Genomic DNA, 17,865 nt, shown 5'->3' with positions numbered 1-17,865 from the left:
CACCGGCAGCCCCCCGTTTGTCCACCCAGGTCCTCGAGGCACGGTCTAGTCAAGCCACACCGCCTTGGCCTTCGTGACGCAGCGGGTGCGCCCACTCATGGAGAACGGCCACCAGCACATAGGGGCGGGCCACTATGCCATCCTGGTCACACCCATGGAACACCGAAAGCGAGTTGAAGTGACCAGCTGGCTATCTACAGCTGGACCAAATTTAGGAACGAGATGGCGACTTGCATAGAAGACCCAGAAGTCAACTTCCTGGCAGCTGCCACGCACAGCGTCGACAAAACCACTGTGAGGGGGAGATGCCGCGCAGGAGGTTCCCCTCTATGCCAGACCTGGAAATGCTCGGGCTGCGCGCACGGCGACCCAGCTGCAGCGGAGAGCCATCCGCAGTAGGACACCAGAGGACTGGGCAGCATACAACCGGGCGGATGCCAGGCAGCGCCGATCACAGAGCTTGGAGTCACTCTGCCTAGCCATGGACTGCCAAAAGACCCAGCCAGAGCGTGGCGCGTCTTCAAGGGCTTGCTGAGACCCGCAGTGACGAGCAGCCGTCCAGCGCTGCAAACCGCCATCTCGCTCGGCGTCTCAGAAAGGGCTCTCTCCGAGATGTTAGCCGACCAGTTCACGCGGGCAGCCCAATCTCCACTGCCAGCCGTCGTGGCCCTGCCGGACATGTCGCCTCATGCCCCTTGTGCATAGCGGGCGACGTCGCTGTACACAAGTGACCTGACGTTACGGGAACTGCAGGCTGCTCTTAATCGCAGACCTAAACGGCGGAGTGTCCTCGGCGGAGTGTCCTCGACGGAGTGACGCACCAGATGTTGCCCATCTGGACGCCTCCCAACTGTCCCCGCGTCTGTGGCTCTTTAACCGCATCTGGAGAGCTGCAGCACTCCCACCTAGATCTGTTGCTGGGACTCCCCCATCTTGAAAGTGGGTAAGCTGCCAACGGAGCCCGGATCCTACAGGCCTGCATTGCTGACCTCTGCTGCTAGGAAGTTGATGGGAGTCCGCAGTCCTGGCCCACCTCGGGTGAATCGCGGACCATCGCAGTGTCTACCGGGAGCAGCAAAGTGGCTTCAGGCACCACCGCTGTACGGCGGATTCCCTGGGGGACGTCGTGATTTTGCTCGAGCAGCCCCGCCACGAGAAGGCGGTGGCCTAGCTGCTGTTGCTAGACATGTGGTCGACCTTCCGACTACGTCACTCTTGTGGCCATTGGCACCATGTGGATCACAGGGAACCTTGGACGGAATGTAGCGGCATTCCTGGCGGGCCGGACTTTTCAGGTCAAGGTAGGACGGGCCACCAGCGCCACCCAACATGTTCGATTTGAGGTTACCCAATGTATGGTGCTGGCTCCCATCGCTAACTGCATTCATGCTAGACTCACGTACGAGGTGAGGATTGCGGTGTATGCTGACGATGTGGCTCTGTGGACACACGGGGAAACTGCAGGCCACGCCAGAGTCAAGGCATGCATCCTGGAGGCGCTGGGAGAGGTGACAACACTTATCAACCGTGGTATCCAGCTGTCCGATGCGAAAGCGCAGACTTGTTATGCACCCGAAGGGCTGCAGATCCCGCATGCAGGTCGACGCCACTCCCCACCATGAATGGCCAACCCCTGTCGTGGCGCTACGCTGTGAAGTACCTGGGCCTGCTCATTGACAGACAGCTAACACGGCTGCCGGATGTGATGGCACTACGGGATCGCAGCGCAGCTGTGCTAATATAAATACGGCAGCTCTTGGCCCGCGGAAACGGCTTCACGTATGCCGTGGCACAGCGGTTCATGGCATGGCATCCCCAGCCGTACTGTACGCGCTGTCTGTCGTCCACTTGGAAGGAGTGGAAAGACGACGAGAATGGCGCCATACGCCTCTGACTGGACCTACCACGGTCATACCCGGTCATACCGGAGGCGCACGGAGGCGGCCACGTGGCCAGTCGAGATGAGGGCTCTTCAGGCCGGACAGTGCGCCGTGTCGGGCGCCTCATGAACGCTCCGAAAGTAGCCGCCTGCTGCAGCGGTTCTGCAGGAGGCCCAACTCTGCCGTGCTTGTTTCTGACAGGAACGTGGAGCTACCTCAACGACCCGTTTTGCAGCACCACCAGACACACGTACGTACGTACGTACGTATGTATGTATGTATGTATGTATGTATGTTTGCATGCATGCATGCATGTATGTATGTATGTATGTATGTATGTATGTATGCGTATGTATGTATGTATGTATGTGTGTATGTATGTATGTATGCATGTATGTATGCATGCATGCATGTATGTATGTATGTATGTATGCGTATGTATGTATGTATGTATGTGTGTATGTATGTATGTATGTATGTATGTATGTATGTATGTATGTATGCATGTATGTATGTATACATGCATGTATGTGTGTGTGTATGTGTGTATGTATGTATGTATGTATGTATGTATGTATGTATGTATGTATGTATGTATGTATGTATGTATGTATGTACGTATGTACGTATGTATGTATGTATGCATGTATGCATGTATGTGTGTATGTATGTATGTATGTATGTATGTATGTATGTATGGAGAGAGAGACAGAAAGAGAGAGAGAGAGGCAGGCAGGCAGCGGTTATCACACAAACTAAGCCGACATGCGAGATGATGCTGGAAAAAAAGAAGACAAAAACACGGCTTTTAAACGAAACGAAGACGAACCGAAAATAAGGGTCGTTCGAGCGGAGAACGGAGCGTCGTTTGCAACGCCGAAAAAACGAAGCCACACAGAAACGAGCCGGGCCCCAAGACAGATTCGCCGAAATCGAGAAACAGCACCCGCGAGTTATGTTCTCTGTCGCCTGCAAATGACGAATGCCTCCCAGGGGGCGCTCAGGTGCGAGATTCTCGCAAGAGGGGCGAGGGTTCGAGGGTAGATGGTTGGAGGGGGAAAAGGAGAAGCTCGTTGCGGGGATATACATTTCCGTTCTCCGCAAATGTGCGGCTTCTCAATAAGTGTACGGCTGCTAAGCCACCAGAAAAGGCAAAAGAGAACGCAGAGATCGGGGAGGAAAGGCTGAACCGAAAGCTCGTTTTCGAACAGACGAAAAATAAAAGGGGGGGGGGGGCGTTAGTAACGGAGCGAAGCGAAATAGAAACAGAAACAGCTAGGAAATGGCAAAACGAACGACCTGGGAACCCCCTCCGTCTTCATTTCGCGCTTCAATGGCGGCCCAATGAAAACCGCAGAGATGCGACACTAAACCGGAAGTAGAAACGCGCCGAAGCCCGCAGCGTTTTCTGTCTGGCGCCATTTTTTTTTTTGGTTCCTGATATTTCAGTCTGGAGCCGCGACAGGTCGCGCGTACGGGCCAAAAAGCAGCACGAAACAAAAGGCCTTGTCAAGCTTTCTACTTCATGCACCATTTCTTATTTTTAGCATTCCGCTCGGAGTGCTCCCTCCTTCAGGCGGCATCTTTGCAGTGTTGCGCACGCTTCGTGTCCTTCCGTGAAAAACAATGACAGAAGGCGTGCTTAGAGCGCCGTGTAGTTATTCTCGCCAAAAACCGATTCCTTTCCTTCCTTTTTTTTTTTTTTTGACACGAACGGAAATTTTCAGCTAGCGTTGCGCCTGGCAGCTGCGGTGTAGTTAATGGCACCACAGGAGCTAGGTCACGCGACAAAGGAGCAAATATAAATTAAAGGATGCGTAGGTTGAGGAGAGTTGTTACTCAAATGACGATCGCTAAAGGGCAACAAAGGAAGGCGACAGGAAGACAAAGAAGTTGGACTCGATACAAACGCTGACTTCCAACTTCTCCGTTAAGAGCCACTGGAACGCACACCCTCCCAAATGTCTAATAATATCATAATATCGCTACAGCGACGACCGGCCGGCATGTCAGCGCCTTATCACGGTCTCTAGCTGCGAAGTAGGCGAGGGCAGGCGAACGCACATAGAACTGTCTGCTGGATGAGTGTCTTCTACTAGGCCGTTCTCCTTAGAGCAACGCACCCCCTGCTTTTCTTATCCGCCAAGGCCATTTCGGTAGCCGCCAAAGGTAGTAAGCAGCGTGACATTCCTGACGCACGTGCCGGAAAAGCGTTACGCAATAAAAATCAAACGAGCGTTGGAGACCCGCATGTGCTTCAAATAGCCCAGTTTTCTCCTAAAAGAAGTCGTGCCGATATTTGGTAGGTGTTAAATCGCCCTCACGGAAACTTAAGGGCAACAGCGTAACAGACAATGCTCGCACAGGAAAGGGCCTTTTGGCTACGCGCACGTTCGCCGACTGGGCCGCTTCGCACCGCGATAAGGCGCTGGCAGGCCGATCGGTCTTCGCTCCCGTGATATTATTAAGCATATGGGAGGGTGTGCCGTTGACACTGGGTTTATGACAATTGTTACGAAAAATATCGAGGTGCTGGACTACGCACAGAGCGGCGGTTAGGAACAGTGGTTGTACGCATGTGCTGTAGCTGTACACTATGTCAATCTTGTGAGTGCCGATCATCAGCCGCCGAAGATGCGCCAGTGGCTATCGGAGGCTGCCGCTCCTTGCATAGGTAACCGTTCTTCCGTTGTTGTTACGACGACTTTACACCTCGGAGTGGTACCTTCGTCTCGCACGACGCCATTACTCCGGTAAGGGCGCAATACATGCGTAGGCGTGTCATGGAATGGCGGTAATAGTAAAGCGATCTACGCTGAACCTTCGGCCACACCATGGGATGAGTTTTCAATGATGATGATGATGATGATGATGATCCTCGACGGGCGGCACACAAAAAAATTACGGGAAGTGCAAATACCTTCGTGAAACATTTCGTATATACGGAATTATTAGAATACGCAATTCACACGGAGTATTAATACGCACCGAGACATACCTAATGTGTAAAATGTTTCCAGAACCAAAACAATGAAATGATTTCCCAAAATAGAAACGCTTGACACAATTTTCGTGTTTCTGTCTTAATTAAAGCGTGAAATAGGGCACCGTATGCTTTCCGTACATACGGATCACGATTTGACGATTCTGGGAGTCCTACAGAGAAAGGAACGGTGTCAAAATTTTCTAACGTAGTGCCCTACTCTATTAACATGTGTCGAGGCAATGTGTACCCCTGTTTTTTATTCCAGCGCTGTGTCAGGAAAGGTAAGAATCATGTTTGCAGTGCCACAATTCCGCATATACGGAACGTTTTAGAAGGGTAGTTAGGGTTAGACGCTATTAATACGCATCCGGCTGCAAAGGACAGCTCAGCATCTTTCCTGCCTCCTTCGTTATTCACTTCCGAGTTCCTATTTATCGTTCTCCTCATTTGTTTCTTCCTGATTGTGACCATTCCACCGTTCTTCTTTTCCGTTTTTAAAGACGATAGTCTTTCTTGGGCTACTTAAACCCAGAATAAAGCACGTTGTTGGGCTAGGTGGTGTTCCATGATAACAATAAAACTGCGCAAAAGGACGGGACGGAAGAAGAGGACAACAAACCAGGCGCAGTAGTTTGTTGTCCTCTTGCGCCTGGTTTGTTGTCCTCTTCTTCCGTCCCGTCCTTTTGCGCAGTTTTATTGTTAAACCCAGAAATTTTGGTCTGTCTGTATGTCTGTCTGTCTGTCTGTCTGTATTCAGCCACCCGGCCAAAGTAAAACCGATACTGCGCAATAGTCGTATATACTCACAGCCAAATGTGAGCGTCTAAGCCTGGTTTAAATGTTCATACTTGTCAACTTTGTTGAACATGAACAAGACATTACGCAAATATAAGACCGAACATTGTTACACAAGGGATATTTACAGTGTTCCTTAATTAAAAAAATTCACGGATGCTTGGTTTTTCGCTAGCAAATGATATTCTAAATCTACTGCAGAAAACCGACCGCCGCCTGCTGTTGCCCGCGCCACCTCCTGGCGGCATATGAAAAATCACGCGGCAACAGCAAAGAAAGTCTCCACTAGCTAGGTTCCACGTTCTGCTTGGAACGCACGTGAAGCACGGCCACGCGGTTCTATAAACCTTCAAGTCGGGCGCCTCGATTCACACGCGTCCCCGCCATACTGCAGCGCTGGCATCGAGGAGCCAGGCCTGTAGCAGTAGAACGCGGTAAATTCGAATCGCCTTGAGCAAATCTTTAGTGTGTTTACCTTGGGATGAGCGTAACGGAACAGGAACAGCATGAGAGGTGAGCGGGAAAGCAGAGGGGGGCATTTCAAAGGCAAATGTCTACAAAGACTATCGTCTTTTGACGACATTTGCAACGAAAGGAGCAAATACGCGACCAATTTTTCCTCAGTTTCTCTCCTACCTTATACTATAGGGTGCGTCGACCATGGCAGATCACGCTGTTTCTTAACTATCTTCGCACACTCAAACCAAAGAAGCAGAAATGTACAAAGAAACGAAGAAAAAGAAACGCGGACTAGGTAAACTTTTCACCGTCATCAACAACAGCCTACTAGGTCCATTGCAAGACGAAGATCTCTCCCATAGACCTCAGACACTCCTGTCCTGCGCTGCTCGAGTTCACACTTAGCCTCCGAATTCCCCTATTTCAGCCCTCCATCGTGTTACTGGCCTTCCCCTCCTTCTAGACACGTCTCTCGGTATACACTCCGCTATTTTTTTGCTCCACCGGTTGTCATTTCACCTAACTACGCGTTCAGCCCAAGTCCATATCTCTTTCTTTGTTTTAACTATGACATGCTCTACTCGGGTTTGTTCTCTGACCCAGGAAGGTCGTTTCTGCTCCCTTAACGTTACTCCTATCATTCGTTTTTTTTTCCATGCCCCGTTGAGCCACCTACCCAAGTTATCGTGTTATTAATGATAATCTCGCATTTTTATTCTTCGACGTCGACGGCGGCTCCACCTGTCATGATCTATCATGATCTATTGCCTGAAATGTCCACCCACCGGCTATAAACCCGTTACGTCGCGTAGCAAAAAAAAAAAAAAAAAAAAGAGGGGAAGGGGGGGAGGCTCTCCCGGAGCTTCCGGGCAAACACTAAACCTAACGTCACGACGTGAGGCGCCAGAACAGCAGGACGTGGCGAAGGACGTGAGCAGCATAGTCAGTTTCGTTGGCGACTTAGATTAGAGCGAAACCGGATCAAGATATCGTGCGGAAGGTCCGGCTCATGCCAGCAAAATACCGGTGAAAGAGGAAGCGATAAAACCAGCTCCCGCAAAGCTTAGCGAGCTCCCACTGCATGACAGCCACAGTTATAAAAAGTTTTACGCTTAAAAAAAAAAAACGCAGCATTCGGAGTTTGCCACTCGCGACGTTACCTACGACCTCGAGTTGTTGAGGTGCAAACAGCCGCGCATTTTCCATTTCGTTGCGGCACACTTCGGCCCTCCTTACACGCACGCACAATCTCCGTACCCAGGATTACTCACACCTTTCGGGTATACAAATTGTAGAAATCTTTTCAATAATACCAGGTATCGGAGCAGCACTGGAATCGGACAGCACAGTAGCAGTACAGCAGTAACGGGAGCAGTACCGGAATCGTACGAAACCCAACAATGAAAGGCACCACTGTTCCTTTTTTTTCCCCGCTTGGATAGTTTTACGCGTCGAAGCTATACACCTTGGCTGTTAGGCGTACTGTAGTGGAAAACTACAGAATAATTTCAACCACCTGAGAAGCTTTAAAGTACGCCGAAATCTCGACACATGGGCGTTTTAATTTTTTGTCTCTTGTGATAAAAACGGCCGCTCCGGCCGGGTGTCGAACACGCGTCGTTAGACCCAGAGCGGTGGGTGCAGCGGACTTCCGTCTTCTTCGTCCCAACTACTCCGCTTGTGTTAAGCGGCCGTGCCCGAGCCCGTATCAGTCCTCGCTGCGCCCACAATCGCTAGGTGTCTGTGGGTGCTCATGCGTTCGCATAGGCCATCGTAGGCGGTGGCGTAGATATGTGACCACAATCACCACTCTCAGTTTGAGGCTCCACTGTGTTCTTTACGTAATCGTTCACGGCATCAATTACCGAAAGTTTAGAGACTTCGTTTATTTGTAAAGACCCCCCTCCACCCCCCCCCCCCCCCCAAAAAAAAATGGGAGCGTTTTGGCTTGCTTGGCTGCAAATGACGTCGAAATACAATAGCGTTTCGGCGGCCCTGCCATACAACGCCTCCTCACCTCTCCCACATCTACCCGTCCCGCTCTTATATCTCCCCGCTCCCGTTCACCTCTCCACTGTCACTCTCCCATTCTGAATTTCCCAATCCTGACTCAATCCCTATATTTCCCACACACCTTTCTTCCTCACAGCCCCCCCCCCCTCTCCAAAGCTCCTCTCTCAGCCCTTCATTCCTATTCTTCTTTCTAAACCCAAACTCGCATTTTCCTTCACTCCAGCCCTTTCCCTCTCTCCCTCACTTCTAGATTCCTTTCCGCCCACGTCATGCTCCACTTTCCCCCTCTTCGTCGTTCACTTTCCTTCATCCTTACCCTCACCCGTTATGTCTCTCCTCCCCTGATATCCCCTCTATCTTCCACCAACTTCCCTGCCTGTTCTCTCTTCCCTCCTTCCTCACCTCCTGCCCTCATTACTCTCCTCAGCCTCACCGGTCTCCTCCCAGAACCCTTCCTCTCCTCTTGCTTATATACCATCACCCCTTTTCATTCCTTTCTCCTCTTTATTTCATATCCTCCCTTCAACAGCCCTACTCCCCTTTACTTAATTCCCTACCGAGTACTCTGCTCCTTATTTACTTTCCGCCACACCGTTTCCATCTTTCCCTCCATTCCTCGATCCACCCTTCTCTTCCGCTACTTTTTAAAGACGATAGCCTTTTTTGCGATACTTTAATGCAAAAAGTTTGGTCTGTCTGTCCTCTTCCCCCCACATGAGCCCCGATATCCCGCCTTCCCTTGCCTGTTATGCTACACTCATCTTCCCCTCTCGCTCTTCACCAATTCAATACCATCACCACCCCTGCTTCCGCTTCCATCCCCCTCCCCTTCCTCCCCTCCTATTGCAGCCCTTCCCTGCCACTTACCAATTCTCTCCCGACGCTTCCCAGTTCCCTCCTCTTCCTTATTTATAAATTCTTTGCGGTTACCCCAGTACATAAAATGCTGGCTTTCATATGAGCTAGACAGCATGCACTCCGCAAAAATAAGTTACTTGTCCCTTTAAGTAAAACTGTCTTATGTTTGCCTCTGCCGAGTGCAGAGAACCCATAATACCCGCTTTTAGCGAATTATTGCATTCAACGCCGCCGGTTTTCTGTCTTGAAGACTTCGTCATAACGAATGTGTACCGTACGCTCCAATTAAGTACTATTATTTACAGTTATACATATAACTGTTTTATGCAGTAGGAATTTCAGCCCTGTCACGCAAGCACTAAATACCCAGCGTCCTGTTTTCGGCACGGACGGCGCGAAAACCGGGTCGTCTCGCAGCAACAGCTATCGCTGTAAAAACCGCGCCGGTCAAGTGCGACAACTCACCGGACGACGAGGCCTCGCTGCCGCGCCGCTTGAGCCCTCCCTGGCGAGAGTAGTCCGACACCCAGGAGCCCGACCGTCGGTGGCGCTTGCCGTGCGCCGAGGTGCGCGAGGCACCCTGCTGCTGCCGCAGAGTCTCCAGCTCCAGGGTCAGCTCGTCGTTGCTGTCCTTCAGCTCCTGCACGCAAAGGCCCGCAGCGTTAATCGTAACTGCAGCGCCCTATAGAGCGGAAAGTTGAGCTATTGTCGGTACTGGGATAACTTATTCACACTTGCCAGCGCACAAAGGACCAGAGCACAGCAGATGAATGCATCGGTCCCGCCCAATTCTTATCATGTATTCTCATCTTTCTCGCGCTAGGAAATATGCAGAAGTTATCGTCGCACTTCTGCAACGGCGAGGCGACAAGGGCGATTGGTTGAACTAACTATCACGGGAGTCGCTCAATAATTACCTCCTGAGTGCATTAACAATTCCTGGTTCCGCTAATGAAGCTTTCATATTTGAAAAGGGGCCAACGACAACGACTTAAATAAATGCGAGGTTTATCGGCTGAACTGTTCCTAATGTAGAGCGGTAGTCTGCTGACCCTGTTACACTTCGTGGGAACGTGCCGTGTGCGTCGAGCGCCTCATTATTATCACAGTCGTAATCACATTTCGAAGCTGAACGCAAAAAATAGACATAGGACACACGACGTTTGTTCTTCGTGTGTCCTGTGAGTCAATTTTAAAAGACAAAACAACCCTCCCCAACGCAAGTACTATTAAGCTAATTATATCTGATTTGATCGCCTGTACAGCCTGCAGGCACATGAAGCTCTGTCGCATAAACGCTGGAAGCCGTTCATTAACCCTGCTTTCACGATGATCCGAAAGTACCGAAAAAGGATATTTGCCGGGTCGCCTTGATTTACAAATGTTGTATACCTTGTTCTGCTTTTGCATAGATTCCAGCTCGTGGAAAATCTTCTGGCAGTGCTCGTCGTTGAGCAATGTCTGCCCCGATTCCAAGTCGGCAATCTGGAAAACAAACAGACAAAAAAAAAAGAAACACGCGGAGAGCTCTGATCAGTTCCGCCACCACACATACGTTGGCCTGTTCTCACAGTGAACCTTGTCCCCAGAGAAACCAAAAACAAATCCGCACCTTATAAACCGCTCACGTTCGGTATATAGAAATAAATAAGCTACAGAATTCGGAGTTTTATTTTTACCGTTACGCGATAAAAAAGAATCGAGATTATTACTCTGTAAAGTGGTGAGTTATCCCACGTGACCTCCTAACTTTCCCCGATATCAAATCCCTCGACTGAGCAGTGGGAGGAAGTGCTGGCCAGCTCTAGCCTCGAAGAGCAGCTTCGGCTGATCCACCGGGCTGAGGCGGCTGGACGCTCCAACGGGGTCCTGAACTGAGGAAACCGCCCGCTTGACTCCTCTCATTAAATAAAGTTTGTTCTCTCTCTGTCTCTGTTTCGAGTTGGACATTACGTAATAACAGTCCGCATGGGGCGCTTCGGGCGTACACTGACGGCACGACGTTTCCACACCACTGAAACTTTCCAACTTAAAGTATGTAGTCAATACTTTTCAAGACCAGGCCAACGTACCTTCTGCTTGAGCTCGACGACACTCTCGAGTTCCTTCTGCTGCGTCTCGCCCAGCCGGTGGAGCTCGCTGTACCGCTCAGAGTACTCCTGCAACTCGAGCTCCAGTCGGCGGTTCTCCTGAAACAGAAAAAGAGACGAATATCCGAAAAATTCAAACTCTGGAGCTCTACACGTCCAATCTACACCGGGGCTATGAGGTGCGCCGTAGTGGAGGGTTGCGTGTTAGTTTAGAATCCCCGGGTATCTTTAACGAGCGCTGAAACTTCGACATATACGGGCGTTTTCCTTCTTCGCAAAGAAATGAGCACCGGAAAATCAACCAAATTAACGGGAAAAGGTGCATTCCTATTCGGATGCATGCCCCCTGTTGCGCAAATTTCTGAATGCCAGTAAGCGGCACAAAATATCAGGGCTTATTGGCGAACGTGGCATGCGGCTTTCTTTCAACTTCGGCTCTTGATCCCCCTTGCGCAAGCATATCACTTTTTGCTTGTCTATAGACCATTGTATTTTCTTCGTCCTGGGAGCTTCCATTTTATCAGTGGGCTGTGCTAGCAGACCTACAATTGGCGCAGTCGACAGGAAGATGTAACTGCGCATGCGCAACACAGCCCAGAACAAAATCTGATCTTATTAAACATTAACGGATGAAAATGTTTACACACACACACACACACACACACACGCACACGCACACGCACGCGCACGCGCACGCGCACACGCACACGCACACACACGCACACACACACACACACACACACACACACACACACACACACACACACACACACACACACACACACACACACACACACACACACACACACAATGAATTACAGGCTTTAGAAGCTCGCTTAGACTCAGTGGTTACGGGCAGCCGATTGGGTTAAAATATCCCGAGGGGGAAAAAAGACAGTTTAATCTGCGCCGAAAGAATTAATTCGAAAAATTTGAAAGAGGAGGCCGGTTTTCAAAAAAAATACATAGCAATAAATTTGCACACTTCCAGACTGAATATACTCCGACCGCACCTCTAAATCAATCTACGCCAAATGTTAACAAAACTAAACGAGGAATTACGGGGATGCATAGAACTTTCTCGGAGTGTGAAGCCGAAAGCCTGGTTGGAGCTTCTGTTGATCAACAGTGGAACTTCGAGCCCGTCCCCCCGTGCCCTAAGCATCATCACTCCGCTCGCTAGTAATCACCATGGAGGTACCTTCACCCCTCAATGAGGCTCGTACCCTCCTCCGACGCTGATGTTTACCTTTCCCTCCGCGCCACAGTCCAAAATCACAACAGGAATACCGCAAAAGCGTAACAAGAATTCCGGTCGTAAGGCAATTTTTTTACAACAGAAGTCCTGCTATTACGACACACATTTCTGCCGCAACAACAAAGTCAATTTTCTCAACTACAAACCTTCCTGTAGTCACAACAGAACTGCCACTTACGCCACTCTTCCCAACGGGCAATAACATTCAAAGTAAGTGCAAGTACTGATAGAACATCAAGATCACGACACGACAAGAATACGACAAGACAACAGTACGACACGCGAAAATACGACAAACTACAGAAATTTTTCCGGCCGTCATTTTCGACAGCGGCGCCTCTGTTTTTCGTACCCCTCAACGCGTTTCATGCAATCGCTCGCTCGCTCTTTTGCCTCCACCGCGGCTGTCGCACCCGCGTGACGTCACAACTCCGTCTGCCCACAGCACCACCAACCTGTTCCAGGGCCGCCAGCTGCGCCCTGAGTCGGATCTCGTCGGAGCGCAGCGCGGAGAGCTCGTCTTCGCTGCGCTGGCGCAGCCTCGACAGCTGCAGGGTCGTCGTCTCGCGCTCCCGCTGGAGCTCCTCGGTCACCTCGCGCAGCTGCTCCGAGTGCCGCTTCTCCAGGGTCCTGCGGGACGAGAGACGGGGACGATGTGGGGCGAAAAGTGCCCGCTCCACTTGCTGCACTACAAATTCTTGGACGCTTAAGCACTCTCTAAAATGCGATGAAATAGAAAGCTCTAGGGTTGAATTGTGAAACGCATATCCCGGTATCGCGTGAGCCGACGTGTCTCACAAGTGCTGTTATCACGGCTTTATACCCCACCAACAGCCCCCCTCCTCCGCCATGACGATTTCAACACCCCTCCTCCCACAAAAAAAGGTTCCACAACCACGAGCCCAGGGATTAATACACCCCCCCCCCACGAGCCCAGGGATTTATACACCCCCCCAACATCCCCCCCCCCCACCCCGGAAAATTTCGCCACCCCCCCACCCCCAAATCGAAATTCTAGATAAACCCCTGTTTATGTCGACGATTCAGGCTCCATCGCCACATGCCCCACACCGATGAAATTGGTAGAATAAGGCACTTTTCTCGCCGAGGGAAAAAGTTCCTAGCGCACCAGCTTTCCCTTATGCGGAATGCAAAAAAAAAAAAAAAAAAAAAACGGCAGTACTAAGGCCAGACGGCACAAAACAAGTAACATTTGACGCGTCCTGGTGGGTATTAAATTGCATCAACAACAATGTCCAATTAGGTGATGGATGGCAAGGAACGGAACGGGCAACGACAGTACTATACGGCGCCGCGAAGGGACAACGCCACTCCACGCTTCATGGCTTTCGCTGTTGTGCAACACCCTTGTGAGATGGAGCTTAGTTAACAGGTTTTCCCATGTGTCCCGATTGCAGAGACCAATTAGCCGCAGATCAGTGGTACGAGTATTGTTTCCAGGCTGCTTGTAGTCGTCGAGCGTCAACTTTTCAGTGGCGCAGATCGTTTAATTTTTTTTGTTCCCTTTAAGAATTGCGCTTTCAGTAATTCGTTTAACTAGACTGCGACTTGCTGACGCCGAGAGTCAGGGTATGATTTAAAAAAAAAAAAAATGCCCGACCCATCGGGATATGAGCGCAAGTTGGTTTCGCAGTTGGTTTTCTTGGAGTTTGAGTGTTCGCTCACTGCAGATCTCCTTTCACGACGAATTGAGACACGTGGAAAAGGTGAAAGTTAACCGTGGTCGGGCCCTGTAGGCACGCAAACGGCTTTCCCCCAACCTTCGCCATATTCCGATTAAGCGCACATAGCGACAACCGACACACCGGGCTTCGTGTTACCGGAATCCCTCAACGAAAAAAAAAAAGCGTCGAGAGACTTCTAGCCTCGTGTAAACGTGACCTTCAGACGACAGAAAAAAAAAGGGGTGTGTTCCAGAAAAGTTCTCAATAAGGAGAACGTATAGGGAATGGATAGGTCGTTTACATAAGGGTTTTACGTAAGAACAACTCCTGAAGACTGCTTGCTGAAACGCTTAGAGCTGCGACCGGATTGCGTACGGTGTCCGCACCGCGAGAACAAAGGAATGACAGCTGAGTCGAGTCCTTGTACAGCGCTAACGCCGAGTTTTGATGGACCTTTCTGTACAGCGCGGGTAGGAAAAAATAAAAGCCCCATCCTTAAGAGTAAGTTGGTTTAAGCGCCAAGTTTTCTCCCATGAAACCTGAGTCAAAGTCAAAAGTCACAAAGTCTAACCCGCTAGCAGCACCTGCGGAAAGCGTGGTCGCGAGAGCAACGCCGAAAGGACAGAAGGCGACAACGCGACTTTCGACGAGCCGCCTTGGAAAGCGGCGCCGGGGCGGCGCTCCACACAGAAGCCCAGGAGTATAGTGTTCCACCGGACAGGAGGGCGACAGCGTCGAAGCCGGCGAAGACGCCGACGTAGCTGCGCGAGTGGTGTGCGCCAGTGTGCTAGTGCGCCAGCGTCGATCATTCATGTGTCTTTGAGACTTCCGGCCAGTATTGCAGTGGTTTATTTCTGCGCTGCTTTTGAATCCACGCCCCGTACCCGTGGTGCTGTCTGTAGTGTATGTGGGGGTAGGACTACGTGAGGATATTGTCGAGGACAGAGCATGTTCCATAAATTGGTATGAGGCACATGACCGCTTCTATGTCATTTCGACGGTGCACTTGGCTGACTATAGCGGTTCGCTTCTCTTCCTGGCACGTACGAAAGCGCCATCCTGTCCACACGCTCGCTAACGTGAATGGCAGCGAATCTCATTTCAGCACTTAATTATTCAGCACTTAACAATTAACGTCAGGGGCCTGTCGTCAAAAAGGAGACAGTACCAGCTGAACTGCCTTTTTCTGGAGAACGATATCGACATAACTGCCGTTCAAGAGACGAAAACTGAAAGTCAGGAGCAAACGGACCGGATGGTGGAAACTTTCAGAACACGATATAACGTTTGCGTGTCCCACTCGGTCGGCGCGTCGGATGGATGTCCGATTTTTCTGCTTAATTCCGTGGAAATTTTTGAAGAAACGGTCAGTGTTTGCGAACGCGGTCGCTTTATTGTGTGCGATTTTTTGTACTCGAAAACGGCATGGAGAGTGATTTGTGTATATGCGCCAAATAAGGAAGTGGATCGCCGCCCTTTTTTTTTATTTGAAAGCTTGGAAGTGTATTTAAACTGCAGTGCGTCCATCTGTTAAATCTTTCTTCAAACTTCATAGCGGCACGCTACCGGTAAAACCCTGGCTGCAGGAAAAAGGACTATATTTACACCCATGGACACTTAACTGTCGATTATGCAAAAAAGCTTGAAACAATTGAGCACATCTTTCTGTACTGTTGGGATGCGGTGTTCCACTGGGACATCCTCCAACGAACCTTGAAAAAAGACCTACCATTAACGCCTTACGGCATTCGCTTTTTGCCCGTAAGCAATGATGGAGGCGTGCCCTGTGATATGTTCTTGGCACTTAGTCTGAATTATATGTGGAAAACTCGCATACCAGTTCAAAATGCCGAAAAGGATGCTCGCAGAGTGCGGGAGTACTTCATTGAAAGCGTTGCTTATATAAGAGAAGTGTGTAGAGTCATGCCGAAAGAACCTGAGTGGTTACCCATTCTGAGTGTTCTAGCGCAATTTAAGATGTTTTAAGCCACCCCCCTTGCGCCGACTGGTGGCTAGAGCCACTAATTTGTGTACTGTGCAGTGCATTTTGTATTGTCGCCAAGCAGGCAATAAAGAAGAAAAAAAAAGTGTCGCAATGGTGCAATCGGATAGACATCGACTTCACAAACCGAGGGACCCAAGTTCGATACCGACCACGGGAAGCTTTTTTTTTTTTTTTTTTTTTTTGAGGCGCTTGTGTAAGTTGGCTCTCCTGCAGTGCGTTTTGGCGTAACGATGGACGGCACGCGTTAGACATAGAAAGCTTCGCCTCAATCGCATTAAAAACCATGTTAGCTTACGGTTGTTATCTCTTCGTCTTAGTTTTCTTTTTTTTTTTTTTCGGCCCGCAAGCGCCGCTTAGGTGTCTGCACTATCGCATTTACGTCACGTAGGCCTGTACGCAGATATACTACTACCGATAGGGCATCAAGATGCCGCAGGTGGGTTAATAGCACTGCAGCACAAATTCCGAGCACAAAGGAATTTCTCCAATCAGTGATCAGAGAGCGATGTTTAATTAAGTTAGGGCGCAGACAAACAAGACGCGAAGTTTCAGTACTAAACGAGGCCTGGCAGAGACCTTGATCTCCAAAATTGGCAAACAAGACTTCGCGAATTGGCGTGCGCAGTTGGCGGTCGGGAGGTCCGGTATTTAAATCGACGGAGCAGTCCTTAGTCCTTTTAAGAAATGCATTACGGCATCGATAGCACTTTCCATCAATCCATATTAATATAGGAGAGCAGCGAACGCGTGACGCAATACTTCAATCGAAAACACGACAACCGTGGACGGCTTGGCACCGCGACGTTGAATTATACCTGTCGCCCTCTCCAAAATGCTCATAAATGAGGCCCAGATCAGAAGAACCGCCCAATAATGAACCCGTGCACCTCGGTAATGACAACGCATCGTCTTTAGGGGGATATTAGGGGCACAGTGCACCGCATTCAAGGAACACGGCACTCGAAGAGCCGCACCTTCTCCGCGTGCCCGTACAACCTCATACCGCACACCGAAAGGCCACAGCGATCACCGGGTCGTTCGTCATCCATTACCCGTTCAGATCAGACATGTACAAGCAGCGTTACAAGGAACGAGTTACTTCTACCTAGTTACTATTTTCGTAAAGGAGTACCGTATTTAGTTAGTTTTTTTTTTTTTTTAAAGAAAGGAACGGGTAACGTATTTAGTTCCTTTTTTATCCAAGTAACGAGTAACGGTACCTCGTTACTTCTGAGGAGTAACGTGTGCAACAACGCTTAAACAGCCTTGTTTTTATTCTCAGCAACCTGTGCATGCGTCTGATTTTGCACTGATTTTTGCCTCGAAAGCAGCAGTGCCGTTTTCAACATTGTGGTGGTTTCGGGCGTCCTTTCTATTGTGAGTCATGCCACGCTCATCACGGCCTCTTGTACAATTGGATTTAAGGAAGTGTCGGCGCACTGCCCGAGCTATCGACAGACGGGATTATTGATCGATTGATTGAATGAAGTGTTGTAGGGTTTAACGCGCCGACAATACACGGGCGACGAAGCGCGCCGTAGTGGAGGGGTCCGGATTAATTTCGACCACCTGGGGATCTTTAACGTGCAGCGAAATCGCGAACACACGGGCGTTTTTGCTTTTCACCCCCATCAGAAAAGCAGCCGTGCGGCGGGAATCGAACCCGCGTCCTTGTGCTCAGCTGCACAACGGCTTAGAATCCGTGATTATCCCGAGTCGAGCACGGGCGCCCACACAAACAAGGCCCGATGGCCTTGTGCCGGGTGGGTATTCGCTAACCTCAATGAAGGCGCAGTTCCCGAATATTCACCAGCTCTTCCTTAAATTGCCTTGCAG

At 50.1% G+C, this 17,865-nt stretch overlaps 1 protein-coding gene across 4 annotated transcripts in view; it reads right to left on the bottom strand.

The window, feature by feature from the left end:
- Window positions 1-17,865, bottom strand: part of LOC144149486 (uncharacterized) — a 589,882-nt gene that overhangs the window by 21,453 nt on the left and 550,564 nt on the right. For all 4 annotated transcript variants that reach the window (XM_077681074.1, XM_077681075.1, XM_077681077.1 and 1 more), the window contains exons 11-14: window positions 12,795-12,969; window positions 11,064-11,180; window positions 10,384-10,476; window positions 9,457-9,631 (exon numbers count right to left, since the gene is read on the bottom strand). In XM_077681074.1, the coding sequence (XP_077537200.1) occupies window positions 9,457-9,631; window positions 10,384-10,476; window positions 11,064-11,180; window positions 12,795-12,969 (560 nt within the window). The remainder of the gene's footprint in view (window positions 1-9,456; window positions 9,632-10,383; window positions 10,477-11,063; window positions 11,181-12,794; window positions 12,970-17,865) is intronic.

The sequence above is a fragment of the Haemaphysalis longicornis genome, unplaced genomic scaffold (assembly GCF_048455015.1).
Source record: "Haemaphysalis longicornis isolate Haplotype H1 unplaced genomic scaffold, Haemaphysalis longicornis Haplotype H1 scaffold_8, whole genome shotgun sequence".
In the NCBI taxonomy this organism is placed as follows: Eukaryota; Metazoa; Arthropoda; class Arachnida; order Ixodida; family Ixodidae; genus Haemaphysalis; species Haemaphysalis longicornis.
This window is presented reverse-complemented; position numbering and strand designations above follow the sequence as displayed.